This window comes from Macrobrachium rosenbergii, chromosome 12 (genome assembly GCF_040412425.1).
Source record: "Macrobrachium rosenbergii isolate ZJJX-2024 chromosome 12, ASM4041242v1, whole genome shotgun sequence".
Lineage (NCBI taxonomy): Eukaryota > Metazoa > Arthropoda > Malacostraca > Decapoda > Palaemonidae > Macrobrachium > Macrobrachium rosenbergii.
In genome coordinates, this window is record NC_089752.1 from 90,313,560 (window position 1) to 90,334,047 (window position 20,488).

Consider the following 20,488-nt stretch of genomic DNA (forward strand, 5'->3'; position numbering starts at 1 on the left):
GCAAAACTTTCATCTCTTTTACTTACGTTTTTAAGCAATGTATTCATATTTATTTATATATTTACCTATCAGGTATTCGACCAAATCGGTCTAGGACGATTTAGAGATAAAAACGATTTTCCCAAATTTAATATGTATACGCATCAGTAACGTAAAATTACCAAACAAAATAAACAATATTCATTAAACTTTTAAATCTAATATGAAAGACAGTAATAGAGCAATATTAAAAAGTTATGACATTGCTCTAATTCTGTAATGGTAATTATATAGTAGGAATGTAATGGTTTTATATACAGTGAATATCCATATATATATATATATATATATATATAGGAATATATATATATATATATATATATATATATATATATATATATATATATATATATATATATATATATATATATATATATATATATATATATATATATATATATATATATATATATATATATATATATATATATATATATATATATATATATATATGTATATATATATATATATATTTAATATATATACTGTATATATGTGTGTATATATATGTGTGTGTATATGTATAAATATCTTTTCGCGAATTTACAACAACTTGAGAACCAACCAGCTTGCAAGGGAAATGAAGTTTCTAAAAAGATTTATGACCTCAAAGGATATGCAAGTTTTGTATGACCCTAACTAGCGCTAACCAAACTATAAAAATTAAAACGTTTCCTCTCTACAATGTGGTAATTTGAGAGTTACTGTTCTGAAGGCTAAAGTTAAGTTAAGTATATCTTAGTTTAACCAGACCACTGAGCTGATTAACAGCTCTCCTAGGGCTGGCCCGAAGGATTAGATTTATTTTACGTGGCTAAGAACCAACTGGTTACCTAGCAACGGGACCTACAGCTTATTGTGGAATCCGAACTACATTATAGCGAGAAATGAATTTCTGTCACCAGAAATAAATTCCTCTTATTCTTCATTGGTCGGTCGGAGATTCGAACTCGCGGCCAGCAGAGTGCTAGCTGAGAACGGAACCCACTCTCCCAACGAGGAACTCTCTGAAGGCTAAAGACTGACACATCTCAAACCCTGAAAATTCAAATTCTGTTGGTTTATTCATACTTGCCACTGCAGCTCTTAATAATTCAGCAGATGAGGTTCTCACACAGTGATAGTCTACGAACCGACACGCTAATTACATGGATTATTGTTCTAATTAATTTTAATACCTTGGGGCCTACAGCTACAACTCTCGCACCAATGTGTTCGTAGATCAGGGCAGGACATTATTTTGCACTTTCAGTCTTATAAATAGATATACAACAAAACATTTCATGATAACATCTAATGACTCGTGGGACCATAAAAGTATTGCTTTTACACCTATCATCTCTGCAGTATCATAAGTAACCCATTTTCTGAATATCTTAACTTCAGCATGGTACATAAAGTGTACAGTTAAAAACTATATATTCCGGAAGATTCGTCACATCAGACGTACCTACACAGCTGATGTGCAAAACTGACACATCAGTTGAGTGGACGCTTCAAACGCAGCTCTTGTGTTATGGAGTATAGTGGCCAGTAAATTTTTTTTAGGTGAACGTATTCGTAGGTCGACTAAGTCTGCTAGCATTACTGTAAGAGTTCATCCCTTCGCCGGAAAGGATTAGAGGCAAATCATTTTACCAGAAATATTATAAAGTCCAAAAAGAGGCTCGAAGCCCAGTGAACTTCCCCCTGTATTCTAGTGAAATCTACGAAGTTAAAAACTGTGAGCCCGTTAGAGGAGGAACTGCGCTTTGATACACTGAGAAAAATCACGGGAGACTGAGTATACAAAAATTAAAATTATACGAATATCAGCTGGAATTTATATGAATCAATAATTAAGGAATGAATGAATGAATGAATAAACGTGGGACCATTTCAGTAACGTCATATCAAGTACAACCCAAAAAAAATAAATTTTCGTGAAAGACAAAAACTGCCATTAATAAAACTTATACTGACAGGAGCATTCAAATATGTAAAATCAACACACATCTTTCACACATATTCGTACATTTGAAATACAATTATCTTTAAAGAAAAAGAAAGTGTTCAAATTCCGTTCAAAACTCAAATTTATTTCAAAAAGGTCATAAGAGGCTCAAGTAAAACCTCTTCGCCCAAAATTTCAGCAACTGAAATCTTGCGCCAATTACAAAATAATAGGCATTCTTCCAGGCTATCACGGAAATTTAACAGCCAATATGACATTCATTTTCTTCTAATAAGAAAACAATGGGCTCCTCAAATGAAACTGTATTCCATTGCATATGGTGAATCTGCGATCTTGCAGCAGAATCTTACAGTAAGTATGAGGTACGGCTATGCGTGAGAAATGTTACCCATTCACTCTATAGCAACTATATATAAGAACCTTTTGGACAGTGTGTACGTTCACACATTCTGGGCCGTTGAGAGAGAGAGAGAGAGAGAGAGAGAGAGAGAGAGAGAGAGAGAGAGTCTTTTAAAAATACATATGAACCTTGGCTATTTGAAATAACTCGTTCTCCCATAATTCATGACAATCCATTGATATAGAAAGAAAAACTTTATACATTTTTTCTCTCTACATGCCTTCTAAAGAAGTTTTGAAAAGCTCAACTGTGGCTGGAAACGCCTCTGAACAGAAGACTGTAAAATTTTGATACAGATTCTGTGAGCAGAGAGAGAGAGAGAGAGAGAGAGAGAGAGAGAGAGAGAGAGATCCGTTCTTCCGGTATTTCAGTACCAAATGAAGTTACAAGAATATCAGAGAGAGAGAGACCTAATTCGTTCTTCAGGTATTTCGGTACTAAACGAATTTACAAGAATCTCAGAAAGTGAAGAAAAAATTATTTCCTAGTTCGTTCCAGCCTCCCAATACCAAAATCTGGGAACAATTAAACGTTACAAGCTGTTTTTTTTTATCTATTTAAACACGCGCATTGCATTTACCTGAATCGACATTATTCTAGTTTCAACTTTGTATCGAGGTTTCTCATTATTACAACGGAACCCGCAGTAAAGAATCGCTCTTCTAGTAGAAATGTTCCCAATATATATCATCCGAAAAATGCTAAATATTAAATTGTCTGAAATCATGATATCGAAGGACGTAATATGATTTCAGATTCTTTCATACACAGTATTCTTCTTTTATACATTGCATAATAATAATAAGTGGAAGAGGAAAAGAAGTAAAGTTATTTCCCTTGACCTATTTAACAAAAATACCGTTGCGAATTGTAGCCCTCAGTGGCCATGTCTATGCAAACACATTTCCCAGCCTGACTAAACACGACTACTAATAAGGAAGATAAACAGAGTGACCTAATGTTAAAATGCAATGAAAACACTTCTAGGCCACTGTCATCACAAACGAGCAATGTAAAACAGTGACGAAACTTGTGAAAGCTGTAGAAGAAAAGCCTCGATCACTCTCCTGCAGCAGCAAAAAAGTCACGAGGGAACACTCACCTCCACGTCTTCATCAGCAGCGATGAGAAAGTGATGCAAAAACCCAAATGGCGAGTCCATTTCGTCGCAACGCATGAGTACATGTCCAGGACAGGAAAGATGGCTGCCATCTAGGATGAAAGAAGAGGGATAAAAATCAATACAACTGGATTCCAGATATTTTTCCTGAAATAATAAAGACATCATAGCACACGTATGATTCCAAAAGGCCATATCAGTTTTTATAAACTTAAAATTTAAAATCCCTTGAAGAAAAGAATTCAAAACCTCTCTCTGTTATTTAAACAACATTAATGAGAACAAATATCTTTATTGAATAGTTTTTTTACATCATTCACCACAAAACATTACATAATGGTTCGATTTATTTCGAGATGCGTACACTGTGCTGTTGTTTCATGCACCATTCATCTGCAAACTGCACGTTCTTTCACCCTATCTGTACATTAATGGTATTTTCTCCTGACCTTATACAAAGCTTTCAATCAAATATTGATATCATTCAGCACAAGAGCCTCTTCCCCACAGCAAAACTTAACAGGTTAAAGAGTCAGACTTTACAGCCACACAATCTTGGGGATAATAAGGATGCGCTCTCTCACACTTCCTCAAAATCTTTCTGACGAAACATCGGCTAGTTTATCCTTCAATCTAAATCCTTCTGCCACCCCGCCAGTAACACACACACACACACACACACACACACACACACATATACACATATACACATATACACATATACACATATACACATATATATATACATATATACATATATATATATATATATATATATATATATATATATATATATATATATATATATATATATATATATATATATATATATATATAGTATGTTACTGGCGGGTGGCAGAAGGATTTAGATTGAAGGATGAACTAGCCGGTGTTTCTGTCAGAAATGATTTTGAGGAAGTGTGAGAGAGAGCATCCTTATTATCCCAAGGTTGCGTGGCTGTAAAGTCTGACTTTACCTGTTAAGTCTTGCTGTGGGGAAGAGGTGTTTGTGCTGAATGATATTAATATTTGATTGAAAGCTTTGCATATGGTCAGGAGAAAGTACCATTAATGTACAGATAGAGTGAAAGAACATGAAGTTTGCAGATATATATATATATATATATATATATATATATATATATATATATATATATATATATATATATATATACATATACATATATATATATATATATATATATATATATATATTATATATATATATATATATAATATATATATATATGTAATATATACATATAGTTTCACATTTTCTCATATATCAAACAACTGTATAACCAATTGATATACCTTAGAAATAATTTGGGCCCAAAGGGCATTATATTTACAGGAGAAGTGCACCGACTCTGACCATGGTTTGAATCTATATCTTTTGGTGAGGTGTATGGGTGACAGTGACTTATTGCACACAGTCCTCAAGACACATATAACTTTATCTTAAATCAACTGTACATTTATTTGTCTAGTTCTCGTTCTGTACTTAGAACTAAAATCAACGCATCACCATACGCGCATGACAATATCATTCGTTCAAATGTTAAGCAGCAAATACCTCTTTAATACTGAACCAACCATTCACCAAAAGTGAACCATGCAGAGGTTCATCTATTCTGACCAGGATTCAAATATATATTCCATAATTATACCTCCTACCTGCATTTCACTGTGTTTGCAGAAATACTGATTTTTCCCTTCTAAAGATCAACACGCCTGCAAATATGCATGAAACTTTATTTTTGTGAAGAATGGGTTGTTTGCATAACTGTTTTTTCTTGTTTTTAACTGTTGAGGAGACTTAAATTACCATTTGGTCAATGATTTTCCAAAGCATCAGCGACATGCTGCAATAATATCACCGTACACTGGCCTTCTTATGGATCAGTCAGAAATGATATCACCATACACTGGTCTTCTTATGGATCAGTCAGAACTGTCTAATAACAAGGCTTGTTCTAGTCTTAGCACTTTTTCTATAACTGTGCCTATTCTGATTAGTATGGTACTGTACATTCTTCAACTACTTCTCTTTGCTTTCACACAAATACTAAAATCTATGACATATGGTGGATATTTTCAGCACATGACCCTAATCCCGAAATTAGAAAGTGTACCTTAGTTTTACCAGACCACTGAGCTGATTAACAGCTCTCCTAGGGCTGGCCCGAAGGATTAGACTTATTTTACGTTGCTAAGAACCAATTGGTTACTTAGCAACGGGACCTACAGCTTATTGTGGAATCCGAACCACATTATACCGAGAAATTAATTTCTATCACCAGAAATAAATTCCTCTAACTCTTCATCAGCCGGCCGGAGACTCGAACTCGGGCCTGGCGATTGCCAGTCCACAGCTCTACCGACTCACCCAACAAAGAGCTCCCAAGATTAGAGGGATGGTAAGAATTCACGGGTTATCAAAACAATAAAGGAAACCGCCAAATCTTTAAATGACAGAAATTATTTTACTAGCTTTTGGAAGAGAGCATTCCCTTCCCTCTTCGAGATACAAATAGCCTAAAGAGCAAACGTAAATAAAGGAGGCAATGTTCCTGAAAAAAAATAAAAGCAAAAAGTAGTTGCAAGTAAATAATACATACTGACTTTTCAGTAATAACTTGCTGACGAATAACCTGTTATACACTTCATGTTCATGTGCTTGCTTTGGATTGTTTACTTCCAACTGTTTCTCATCAATTTTATTTTCTTTAATATTTATTCTATTTATTAGCGTTTGCTCTTTAGAATATTTGTATCCGAAAGAGGGAAGGTAATCTTTCCTTCCGAAAGCCAATAAAATAATTTCCAGTACTCAAAGATTTTGGAGGACTTCCTGTATTTGTTGGTATTATTAATTCTATAAAAGAATCTATGGCTCATCGTAGAACTACCGCTTTTGACATTTACTCCACTACTATATTCGGGGCGTTGATGCTATAACAGTTTGTCTCTACTTCTCCAAACTCCTCCAAAGTCACTGATTCTTTTGAAGATTTCCATTTTTGTTGCGACCTAACTTACATCAATTAGTGATTTCGCAAATAGAACTGAATCTACTTCAATTTTCAAAATATTTTTTATTCGGCTTTGAATCCTGAAAAGCAAAGATGAAAGCCATTGAAATCAGTTTTTCGATACATCACATCAACCTGTGAAATTACAAACTAAACATTACAACAGGGATAAATAATAAAGAGAAAAGATGAAAACCACTGTAATCAGTTTTTCGATGCTTATCATATGAACCTTTCAAATTACAACAGGGAGATACGATAAACAATTTACAAATAAGAATTGCGGAATATCGAGAATATTTAGTTTTAAAGTGTTATACGATAGCAAAATGAAGCTAGGATAACAATGGCAGAATAAGCTGAAAGGGGACATGCTTACCTACAAAAGTTTAGGCGAAGACAATTAAAACGATTAGTAAAAGAAGTTTTAGCGACCAATCTTTTTAGATTACTTTATAACCAGCCTTCTGCATTCCACTTTAATTCGAAGGTTTTAATACACAGTTGTCGTCCCTTCAACTGCCACTCCGGGTGTTGTTGCTGTCTTTCACAACTAGTAAACAACGTTACAAACTGTTCCTTTAGTTGCTCGTGCTTACGCTTACTCAGAAAAACAGATAACATCATAACGACAAAATGAGTCTTTACACAATAAAATGAAGACAGTTGGCTTGTTTACTATTTCAGATAAAAGTTTTTATAAAACCCGTTATGTATCCACCTTTGCGGCGAGTTTAGTACAAGTCCGTTGGGGATTACCGTAAAAACATAAACAAAAGACTGCAAATATCATAAGGATAACGAAGTTTAAAAAATATTAGTCCTAGGTAACGACCCCCGAAAACCCTTGGGGGGTCACTATCTAGGAAAGATCCGGTTGACCCTAAGAGAACGACGGAATGTCCTTAATTTTCTAACACGCATTTCATTCTATATTTGTTTTTTCTTTATATATATTTCCACATGAAAGATATTTTTGGCTGAATATGGAAGTTGGGTCGGCTCTCAAAAAGTCCGAGTTGCATTATTACCTTCCGCTTTTCATTCTTACTAAAAGGAAATTATTGTGGAGTTCGTGTCTTTAATAAAATTAATGGTAAGAATAATAATACCTATTATAAAATCATCATCATCATCATTATAAAATACACTTACACACAAACCTCTGTCATTAAATATGAGTTTACGTACCAACATTTCTACGTATAATTTCAGGGTGATTAAGTTTATATATGTGTCATGGGAATTAGAAATTTTAAACGACTGAGACACTTTTCTTGGAGCGAATAAAATCTATCGTTGGGACTGAAACTTGCAGCCACAACTCTCATGTAAATACACTGCATAAGAACGCAGTCACCTGTAGGAGGGGAAACTCGTTCGCAAATGGAAATGTACATTGGATTCTCCACCATGCAAACGTATACACACTACAATCGCATGCATATACATATATACAAAAGCCTTCCGTGAATGCACCATAATCATTACATGTGCTCTTATTCAAGCGCAACCAATCCATTTTAACCTTCAATTATCTATTTTACTTATCCAAGCGAAACAGACACAAATCTGCAGTTATAGCAACAGGAGCTATAGCTTGTACATTTATACCAACATAAAAATAATAAATTGGTTCCTAGTACGTTCTGCACACTATTTGCAGCAAATATTCTCACTAAAAAATCCTGTTTGCTACTTTGCAGGTCTGGAAGTTTACAGTGTAGAATACCTATTTCGAGAATAGTCACTTCATTTACAGGTACCTAAACTACCATTTTGAACCTTCATAAATCGCTGATATCACATCAAAATGCCAGTATTATAAGAGGTAAATGTGGCATTAAAGAATCTAAAAGAACGCGATCATGTTTGCATAATCATTAAGGCATTCTTAATATAATAATCCTTGAAAGCCTTGAAGCTGAAAAGAATCAGATTTCTTCGATACAAGGAAGTCCTTCAACAAGTGGCATAAAAACAAACAAATCATTTATAAAAGGTTAGGACTGTTATAAATACCTTGAAAAGGATCAAGAGTGAAATCGGAACAGTAGAGCCTTAAACATGCTCCCCTTCTGTGAATAAAGGAATGCGTCCTAGAATAACAAACATGTCACTAAGACTTCCATCTACTAATCAACCCAAATGCAAATGTCGCTTCCGATTACAGCCATCAGGACAACGAGCCCACACGGAGTTCCTCCATTGTCCTCCCTGTCACGTAAGAGCTCATTTTCTCCACAACAACGCCGCGTTCAAAAGAACGGCTGTGACGTCATAGGAAACCTTTCATAATTGTTTTGACGGAAAGTTGTTTTGTTAGGCCACCCACACTACAACGGACTGATATTACAGTCAAACCACTTTTCCCCCATTTTTGATCGTCTGGGACAAAAAGATTTAAAAGTGTATGTTTTGGATCAACGGAAAACATGTTGGGATGTCACCACCGCACTGTTATTAACCTCCATTACATTTGAATAAACTGAATATTCATGAGGGCCTATTAATTACACGTTAATGACAGCGACTTTTCAAACTAATCCCATCATACCCAGTGCAAAAGTAAATCTAATTCAAACAACAATTATGCACGCATAATGCATAAAAGTGGTTTTGTTATTTTACATATATTTCAGAAAAAAATTAGATTTACGCAAGCCTTTAAATTGTCATATGTTCATATAGTTACACATGCCTCAACTTTATTTCTAGTTCATGCAACTGTTGCAACTGAAAATATCCATCAGAACTAATATAACCGTCTGTGCATGAGTTTAAGCGAAAATGAAATGCACCCTAAAACAATTCACACCGTATTTTAATTATTTATATTTTTATCTATTTATCTGTTTATTTGGTCATTTATCCTTGTTTACCTTTCTAATATTTCTTATTATTTTCTGTTACTTCTTTCAAATGAACACCACATTCTTTGGAAGCTTGAATTTCAAGTCAATGTTCCCAGTAGGCTTGTTCCCAATGAACAGGAATTTATTTTCTGAATAATAATAATAATAATAATAATAATAATAATAATAATAATAATAATAATAATAATAATAATAATAATAATAATAATAATAATACATGAAGAAACATAACATTCATAACAAGTGTGTATGTTTCCTAGCTTCTCAAGCGATATACAAATGCACTCGTACAGAGACACTGGCCGTTTGTGTAAGACAACAGAATGTAGAAACAGGGTGGAATTAGGTCAGTGACTGAATTACGTCGATGAAAATCTGTCTCAGGATTACAAATAAAGGTAAAAGAACCAACTCTAAAGTTGAAAGATAGGAAGGGCGAGGCCATATAGTGAGGAGTCCAGCTTTAAAAGGGGATTTGCATAATCCTGAGAGCTATATCGTAAGTTATGCATATATATAACTTTCAGTGTTCACTATGTTTGCAATGAATAAAACGAGACTAATCTGTGTTTTATTAAAAGAAAAATACTGCCAAATGCCAGGAGAACAATCATGCGAATCTGAGAATTAATTTGAAACAGCCGATTTTATTCTTGTCAATAAAGCTGCAATGAAATCAGTATATATATATATATATATATATATATATATATATATATATATATATATATATATATATATGTGTGTGTGTGTGTGTGTGTGTGTGTGTGTGTATGTATATGTATATATATGTATATATATATATATATATATATATATATATATATATATATATATATATATATATATATATATATATAACTTTATCACATACACAATTGTTCTGTGCATTAGCAGAATTACTAAAAGGTTATACGGATACTTGATAATGTGGACTGTTTGTCCAAGAAAGCTTGTAACTTTTTGAATAAAAACTCCATTAGATACCATCCAGTTTGAATGAGGTCCTTTTTATATATATATATATATATATATATATATATATATATATATATATATATATATATATATATATATATATATATATATATATATATATATATATATATATATATATATATATATATATATATATATGTCTGTGTTTGTGTGTATCACGAAGGAAATGGCAGGAATAGGTATCCTGAGCCTTCAAGAGTTTATTATTAACTCCGACGTTTTGCAACACATCTGAAGTCACGTTTTCAAGGCTAAAAAATTATTTCGCGAACATTAGTGTCACATAATAACTCTTTATCAAATATACTTATGTCAACGGGTCTTTATGAAGTAAAATCAACTTACAACCACAAAAAAATCAACACCATATTCACAGACAGACACAAAATCAAAGGAGTTCATTATAATCTTAAAAAACCCACCTATAAGAAAGAAAGACAGAAATTAACTTGCATGCGTCAAAACAAAGTGAGGAAAGCAATTGTCCATGTTGAGCTATATACAGTTGTAATGAAGAAGTCTGAGCATTTAACGATGGAATGGTCTTTTTCATAATTATAGATAACAAGATGGTTGGGTAATTTTTGTTCTGGTTTTGGCCTATGATAGAAAAATCTCTGCTGTTAATATTAGTCTTACAAACTTTTGAATGGTTCCGTTTAGTTTTGATTGCTCAGGATTAGACAACCTGCTACCAGTTCTCTGACTTATACCCCTGTGGGAATCTATTCATACTTTCAGTAGTATCTTTGTGCACTCCGAGTATAATTACAATAACGTTGGATGAAAGAAGACAGCTGTGGTAATCCCTGAATTTAAACTGGAACCAAACTGTTAGTGGATTCTTGGGAATAATTCAAATTTAATGCAAGGGAAAACTTTTGAAAAGCGTACATGAATTTTATCCTGAAAGGTATCATCAAGCAAGAAAGGGAAACCAGCGAACATTTTTAATTTTCTTACAGTAAGTATGGATGAAGGTTTAACAGTTTTGACTGTTAACATTTGTTTAGTAATCTGTAAAAAAGCCATGAAGGAAAACAATTATTACTAAAACATTTCACTAAAAAGGATATTTTTAATGAACTCTGGTTTTTGTGTCTGTCTGTGATTAGAGTGCTAATTTTTAAGTAATTTTAATTTTAAATGATTTTACTTCGTAAAGAGATGTTGACATATTGAACTATCACATTATTTTCGATGTATGATTATTATGTGATACTAATGTTCGCAAAATAATATTTTCAGCTTTGAACATGCGACCTCAGATGTGTCGCGAAATGTTGGCATTAATAGTAATCACTTGAAAGATCAGGATGCCTTTTCCTGCTATTTCCTTCGTGATGTGTATTCTGAGCTCTAAATCCTACACTTGTGTGAAAGTATGTGTGTATGTATGTACATATAATATATACATATATATGTGTATATATATGTGTGTATATATATATATATATATATATATATATATATATATATATATATATATATATATATATATATATATATATATATATATATATATATATATATATATATATATATATATATATATATTATGTGGTCATTTGGCTAATGAGTTTAATAATTAGTTAGTTGGATTTATATCGCCTTGCTTTACCTAAGACCCACGTAATTCTGTCAGTTGCGGCTAAAATTAAGCTCTAAAGGACAGATACTGAATAGATTAGGTCGCCAGCTGAAAACTAGTTTAACAAAGAATAGAGGTTTATTTCATAACCACATGAATTAATTCAGCAAACTTACTGGAAAACTAGTTTCAACAAAAGTTAAACAAAATTAAATTGATTATTTACAGGAGCTAACAGCAGCTCAAAATATTAGTCCTACTCAAGACAAAATACCTCAGTGCTACATAGAAATGAACGCAACATTTTAATATGATTCTCAGACGCTTATAAGGCAGTGGAATGCAGTGAACGTCGAAATGAGGCTTCTTGGCACTGATAATGTGGGTTCTTCTCCAAGCAAGATGATTTTGTTCAGGCCCAAGGTGTAGACACTTCTGGAAAAGACGTATCTGAAAACAATCTTGCACTACAGAAATTCTCACTCGTCATGACTTAAACACAAGGGGATGATTCTTATATCAAGAATGACACTTTTAACATCATGGAGGATGTTATGTGATTTCACCAGACAACAATAATTGTACTTAATAGATGACTTCATAAATGGGATATGTTTTACTAGGATTTCTTATTCAGTGACTGTTGAAGAGAGGAAAATTTGAACAAGGAAAATGAGAGTTTCAGCTGAAGGGAAAGAGAACTGGGAGTAATTGTCAAAATCAGACTTACTGCTGGGTGAGCTAATGCAGTGATCAGTTGCATAAGATTCCTTGGTCCGTTTGGAATAACAATTTTCTCCCTCGTGTTGAACAAAGGGGGAGAGACAAAGGGTGCTTGGAGGACAGCATAGAATGCGTCCATATGCTATGGCAGCTGAGTTTAGAGACCTTGGTGCTCGCCTTTTTCTCAAGCTAGAATTCTATATTCTTCCTAGCTTTAAATAGAAAATTAATTCTATTCTACTAAGAGGCAAGGAAGAGAGGTCGAACAGCAAATATTTATAAAATATATATATTCAGCCCCAAACTATGGGCTGTGCAACCCACTTTTTCTCACAACAGATTGATTGTGCCATTCCCGGACGTCGCCGATACACTTGGATCACCTCGACATAATGTTGTGTGCAAGCAAAAACAGAGAGCAAAGACAGTACGTGCCCTGGAAGGGAAATTGGTTGGCCAGTGTCTTTTTCTGACTTGTTCTTTTATCAACTCTCTCGCACATTTCATCGCTCATGTAAATTCTTATCTCGTTGACATAAACAGCGAACTTAATATACCAGTGTGTAATTCTTTGAACAGTGCGTAAAGTAATTCTTGCCCCTTGCTAAGAAGTGAGTAGAGTATAGGAATTCCCTCCAGTTCTTGCATTAACTCATTTATAGAGAGATTGTAATTTGGTAATAGCCTCATCCAGAATTGTCTCATTTCCAGGAGTGTTATCAGTGCAGTTACTAACATAGCTATGCCTCTGTGTTCCTGATTGCCTGAAGAAATCCGCCCATACTGAGGCTGATAGAAATTCATCGCCAATTGGCTTCGAGACCACTTGCAAGTGGCCAGTATTTGTAATTTGATGCTCTGTCATTCACTCAGTAATTGCTGTTGTGACCTTTTTTTCCATGTTATTTCAATGAGAGTGCCCAGTTTTCCCTGTTAAAATCACCCTGTTGTGTGTGTAAATAATAAAGTAATGTTAAGAAATGCACTTTCACTTAGCGACCTTTCCAATTATTAATTATTCTTTAATTATTCTGTTTGTGGGCTTACAAGGGGTTTTGCAAGGCTAAGATTATTAACTTAAAGTAAACTACGCAGTTATCATAATCCATATCAATATATATATATATATATATATATATATATATATATATATATATATATATATATATATATATATATATATATATATACATATATATATATATATATACAGTGTATATATATAGCATATATATAGTATATATATATATATATATATATATATATATATATATATTATATATATATATATATATATATATGTTTTTATGGAAATTGTTTGCAAGTCTAAGATTATTAACTTGAAGGAAACTATGCAGGTTGTGAGGAGAGTAAGTCTGGCCAGAGGCAGAACAGAGCCAGCAATGCAGATTAAGAGAAAGGACATCTGGCATGAACACCTTTATCTTGAGTCATAAACGATGCACGGGCATAGGGAAACGGCACCAACCCCATCTACCTGTGGATGACCTCCTAACCCCTGACCAAAGTCATCTAAGGGCCTCATCGAAGGAACAAGAGTGAGAGACATTGCTGGATATGAGCAACATATATCTCCCCTTCCATTCCCCTCCTTCAGAGAGCCATGCCCTACCACGTGGTCCTGTCTTGTAGGGACCCTTAGTATCCTTACCAGTGAAGCCCTTAGCCCTCCGCCACCATTACCTCAATGAAGCCACCTCTTCTACAAGGTAAAGTGATCTGTTGCAAAGGTTCTTCCAGTCAGTCACACTGTTTTAATTCTCGTACTAAACCTCCTATTTCCATTTCTAAGTGCCAGTATTTCCATATCAACCTTGCCTTGTTAGGGCAGTGATACATAAATACCTGTGTTTAAATAATTACATAAAATCGTGGGTTCAAGGCTTCTTTGGCACCTTCTGTGCTCGCCTTGTCCTATGCATATTTTATTGTGTCCCTACTGGCTTTCAATTTGTAAATCTCTGTTTACAGAGGGTTTGCTAGCCGTGGAAACCTCTCTTGACTGTGCCTTGTACCAGCATCGTCACACTGATGGATATAGCTTCAAGTTTTCCCAGTTATAATAAACCTCTCAGGACTTCCCTGTCTGATTAGTTCATTGCATCTTCTGATAGTTCATTTCATGTAAATACACATAAATTTAAACTTACCCTAACGTGTTTAATTACAAATACCTTGTGATTAGAGCCCTAAGCTCAGTTAAATTTCCCCTTTTTCCTTGTTTTTTTTTTTTTTTTACGATTTCCTGAATCAACAGCGGTCAGATTTTATACAGAAATAGAGGTAAGTAACGAAATCATTCATTTAGAGTCGATAGCTGGCTCATGATAAGCATTTCCCCAGGTTAAATCATAAAAATGGTGACCTGAGCCTTAGATCTTGCAAGCAATGTTGCAGAATTGAACCTACCCCCCTCTTTTGCAACTTGCCGTATCAGCGACTAGCGAAGTTAGGCTGGATGCAAGACAGAAAGGAACCTTTAGCATAAAATCTGCAAGCGCACAATCAAGGAGTCCCACACAGTGAGTATTTTTATTTTATGTTAGGATAGGAAGTGAAATTGTGACTGAATATAGCAATAGGGAAACGTCAGGCACGTGAATGCAATCCAGTCATCTAGAAGAGAGAGTTAGTATCTGTTACACAAGTTTTGAAAGCCCCTACATGAGGGCCTGCATGTTTTCCACATAGACAAGCTAGGGAGTTATGAAGTGTTGAAAATAGGAAATAGTGTGTGTATTTCCTCCTTGTGTTATCCAGACAATCTGTCGCCTTGGAATTCTAGCTAGGCACATGTTTTAGACCCAACATGGGTCAGCCAGCAAATTTCTGTATCGCTAGAGCTCAAGAGTTTAATCTCTCTCTCTCTCTCGTAGAGGTTAGGAATCCATTGCGCAAACGTAAGGAGTAAAATTTGTTCAGGCCATATGAGCAAATAAACGTGCTTTATATTTCCATTTGCACTCATTCTTCCATGCAGCGCCGCATGTGATAAATTCTAGTCCATTTCAAAGCATTTCCATTCAATAACCACCTGCTATTTCATTCATAAGTGTAAGAAAACTTTTTTTTTTAGTTTATTTGTTTATCTGTCATTTTGCTTAAAGTTCGCGGTGACCTTGTGGTATTCACATCGCTCCCAGTTAATTTCCGTAAAGCCTAGGAAAAACTTTATATTTGGGTTCCTCTAAATATACTTAAGCAGGGTAATGTTTGTGTAAGCGGCGTCAGTCGCGGAAAAATTCCCACACTGGTCACTGTCCTTGGGGCCAGGTATGTAACAGATGACCTTGAGCTGTCAGTTACTGAGCCAGACACAAACCCAAGTGGTTCCCCCAGGCTGAACAAATATAACCTTTTCCAGGCATGTGCAAGGTAGGAAAATACAGAAATGTAAATTTGTATGCACGTGAACTTAGGCAAACAGCTCCCGTGTATGGTAGAATTAAGTTTTGAACCTAAATTAGATGGGAGGAAAAGACGTATCAGGGTTGGCAAAATATGCACATTTATCAGTGTAAGTTACAAATAATGCAACTTTGTAACATATCCGCCTCTTGGTGATGAAATTATCACTCCTATATAAATAAGTAGAAGTGTACTCCTAAAACAGCTGGTTTCTAACCCATCAATTTGTATCAATACGTAAACCTTAACTCCTCTGTGCCAGTATCCCAGTGTCTCTCAAAGCATTAATTTTTTAAAGGTTTACACTACGTCCCTTTTTTTTTTTTTAATTTATTGTTGGGGTTATTATTCCATGTGTTACGACGCTCACTGAGTTCCAGAACCTAACCCGTATCCAGACTCTCTTAAAAGGAAATTTTTTTTCTTATCACAAGACATACCAAATTCTCTGGAACGGGCAAACGTTCCCCAGTGCAAGAAATATGAAGAAAATCTGATGTGCGGTAGTAGGAAACGAACCCAGGTCTGCTAATTACATATACAGTATATCTGGTAAAAAAGTGACCAGTAGATTCTACATATATATTTGAGCCTAAAAAAGCAATAAAAATCGATTGTCCACTTGGCTACAATGGTGGGGATGGGTCTGTTCCAGCTCTAATATATATATATATATATATATATATATATATATATATATATATATATATATATATATATATATATATATATATATATATATATATATATATATATATATATATATATCTGAAAATGACAGGTATATGTAGGTATGAGAATGAGAGGCAATAGACTTATCCTTCTCGTGGTCAAGTCAACAATGGTACCTCGTTCTGATTAGTATACCCGGGTTTGTTTCCCGCTACCGCACATCAGAATTTCTTCATATTTCATGCACTTGGATCTCAAGGCTTTGTAGTGACAAGCGTATCCAAAAAAAGCTAGAAGAAATCGAGAAAGTTAAGAGGGCATTGTGGTTATTACAATTACATATGTATCTGGTAAAAAGTGACCAGTAGATTCTACATATTTATTTCAGCCTAAAAAAGCAATGAAAATCGATTGTCCACTTGGCTGCAATGGTGAGGATGGGTCTATTCCAGCTTTAATATATATATCTGAAAATGCCAGGTATATGTATGTATGAGAGGCAATAGACTTTTATCCTTCTCGCGGTCAGGTCTGCAATGGTACCTCGTTCTGATTAGCGGACCCAGGTTCGCTCCCCGCTACCGCACATCAGAATTTCTTCATATTTCTTGCACTTGGATCTCAAGGCTTTGTAGTGACAAGCGTATCCAAAAAAGCGCGAAGAATTCGAGAAAGTTGAGAGGGCATTGTGGCTATTATAATTACACACACACACACACACACACACTCATATATATATATATATATATATATATATATATATATATATATATATATATATATATATATATATATATATATATATATATATATATATATATATATATATATATATATATATATATATATATATATATATATATATATATATATATATATATATATATATATATATATATATATATATATATATATATATATATATATATATATATATATATATATATATATATATATATATATATATATATATATATATATATATATATATATATATATATATATATATATATATATATATATAAATATATATATATATATATATATATATATATATATATATATATATATATATATATATATATATATATATATATATATATATATATATAAAAAATATTTGTATTGACATCAATCATTTGGTGCCGTATTCTTCCACTGTTAGTAGTGTAAATATTGTAATTTTCTCTGTTAAATGTGAAACTCCAGTTGTTATGACTCATTCATATATGTATGTATATATGTATGGATTTATATATATATATATATATATATATATATATATATATATATGAAAATAAGAAGGCCCATAAAACACTATTTAAACGTTGAAACCATATATTTCAGGCACTTGTTTCTGTGCCCTGTTCACTGGTAGAATATGGACAGGTGGAAAGTTACAATGGTATATATACAAAAACATGAAGGTGTGGCCTTAGGCCTCCGATGTTAAGGAGGTATAAAATTTCTTAAGAAGGAGGAGATTGACCAAATTCCCTAGTGGTTTTTGGCCTCATTAGCTCCCGTTTGGCGATGGATCTGGCGGTCGCGTTTCTTGGGTCATCTTCTTCAAAAGGGGTCCGAGGATTAAGGTGTCAATGGCGTCCGATTTCCAATGTCCTCCTGACAGGTTCATATTGTTGGTTTGATTGATGATAGCAGATTCCAGCATCTTTCTTTTGTACGGACAGCTACTCTTGAAAACCAACTCCGCCCCACTCCAGTTAATGACATGCCCTGTATTTCTAATATGTAGGAAAATTCCACGAACTCTCCGAAGCGTAACGTACTGATCTTTTGAGCTCTGTTATTCTTTGCGAGAGCGATCTACCTGTCTCGCCTACATAGATGTCATGACAATTACTACACACGTATCTTGTAAACTCCGGCTTCTTCCCTTTTGTTATTTAAGTATGCGTTAACGAGCGAACTCCCGATGGATTTGGGATAATGGAAAAATGAAAGGATTATTAGAACTGAGTTGCTCGGTGGCCTTTTGGATGTTTTCATCGTATGGAAGCTTTATTTTGTTGTTGAAATCTATTTGTCTGTTGTGAGTGGGACCTCTGTAGTATATTTTATTTGCTTTATTAATAGCCCAGCGCAGGCCTCTGGATAATGTGTGGTGGATAGAGCAGTTGCGTTAGGTGTTGGCGGATCGTGTTAAATTCTTGATCCAGGTACTCATTTGAACATATCCTAAGTCCTCTGAGGAATTTTCAGGTTGCACCTACCATGATTTTTACGGAGACGTCGTGGTAGCTTAAGAAATGAATGTAGGAACAGGCGAACAACCCTGGGTTTTCTATATACTGTAAATGCATACCTGTTCTGTTTTCTTATGATCAGTACATCTAGGAACGGCTCAGTTTTCCGTCCTTTTCCCATTCTGTTTTAAATTTTATGGTCGGAACTAGCTGAATTTAGCCTATTAAAAATTCATTAAAGTCCCCTCAGCTATTGTCCCAGAAAGTAAAGATATCATCTACGTATCTAAGCCAGATCATATTATGGGGTTTGATAGACGACAAAAGTTCTGTTTCGAAATATTCCATGTACAAGTTTGCTAGAAGGGGTGATAGGGGACTTCCAATCCTACAGCCAAATTTTTGTTTGTTGTAAAAATTACCATTGAAAAAGAAAACACGTTGTTAGTTACACAGAGGTTGATAAGTTTGCCAAAATGAAAACTTCTGAAAGTTTTATCTATGCCAAGAGTTCTGAAAATGGTCTTCATATGGTTGTAACTCCTCTCTCTCCTAAAAAAACAACACGTCGGCAATCCAATGACTTTAGTAAATAATGAATCGACGTCATGGAGTTCGCTCGTTAACGTATACTTAAATAACAAAAGGGAAGAAGCCGGAGTTTACAAGATACCGAAATGTGAGGAATTGTCAATGACATCTATGTAGGCATTGGTCTGCTCAGAGCAGGTAGATCGCTCTGCTGAAAGAATAACAGGTCTTGCACAAAAGATCAGTACGTTACGCTTCGGAGAGTTCGGGAATTTTCCTACATATTAGAAATACAGGGCATGTCATTAACTGGAACGGGCGGGTTGGTTTTTGTTGGAAAAGTAGCTGTCCGCTCATGCAAAAGAAAGATGCTGGAATCTGCTATCATCAATCAAACCAACAATATGAACCTGTCAGGAGGACTTGGAAATCGGACGCCATTGTCACACCTTAATCCTCGGACCCTCATTTTGAAGAAAGATGACCCAGTAGAAACGCGGCCAGCCAGATCCATCGCCAAACGGGAGCTAATGAGGCCAAAAACCACTAGGGAATTTGGTCAATCTCCTCCTTCTTAAGAAACGCCACCTCCATAACATCAGATGCCCATAAGGCCACACCTTCATGTTTTTGTATATATACCATTGTAACTTTCCACCTGTCCATAGATTCTATCCAGTGAACAGGGCACAGAAACAAGTGCCTGAAATATATGGTTTCAACGTTTAAATAGTGTTTTATGGGCCTTCTTATTTTCATATTACACTGTAGTATTACAGGAAAAGACATTCATATATATATATATATATATATATATATATATATATATATATATATATATAGTATATATATGTCAGCCCCATATATATATATATATATATATATATATTTTAAGCCGTTTAAAAATGGAAA

General features: G+C 34.1%; 1 protein-coding gene across 7 annotated transcripts in view; it reads right to left on the reverse strand.

The window, feature by feature from the left end:
* Positions 1-20,488, reverse strand: part of LOC136843752 (probable G-protein coupled receptor CG31760) — a 1,299,116-nt gene that overhangs the window by 141,038 nt on the left and 1,137,590 nt on the right. For all 7 annotated transcript variants that reach the window (XM_067112411.1, XM_067112413.1, XM_067112416.1 and 4 more), the window contains one exon: positions 3,496-3,605. In XM_067112411.1, the coding sequence (XP_066968512.1) occupies positions 3,496-3,605 (110 nt within the window). The remainder of the gene's footprint in view (positions 1-3,495; positions 3,606-20,488) is intronic.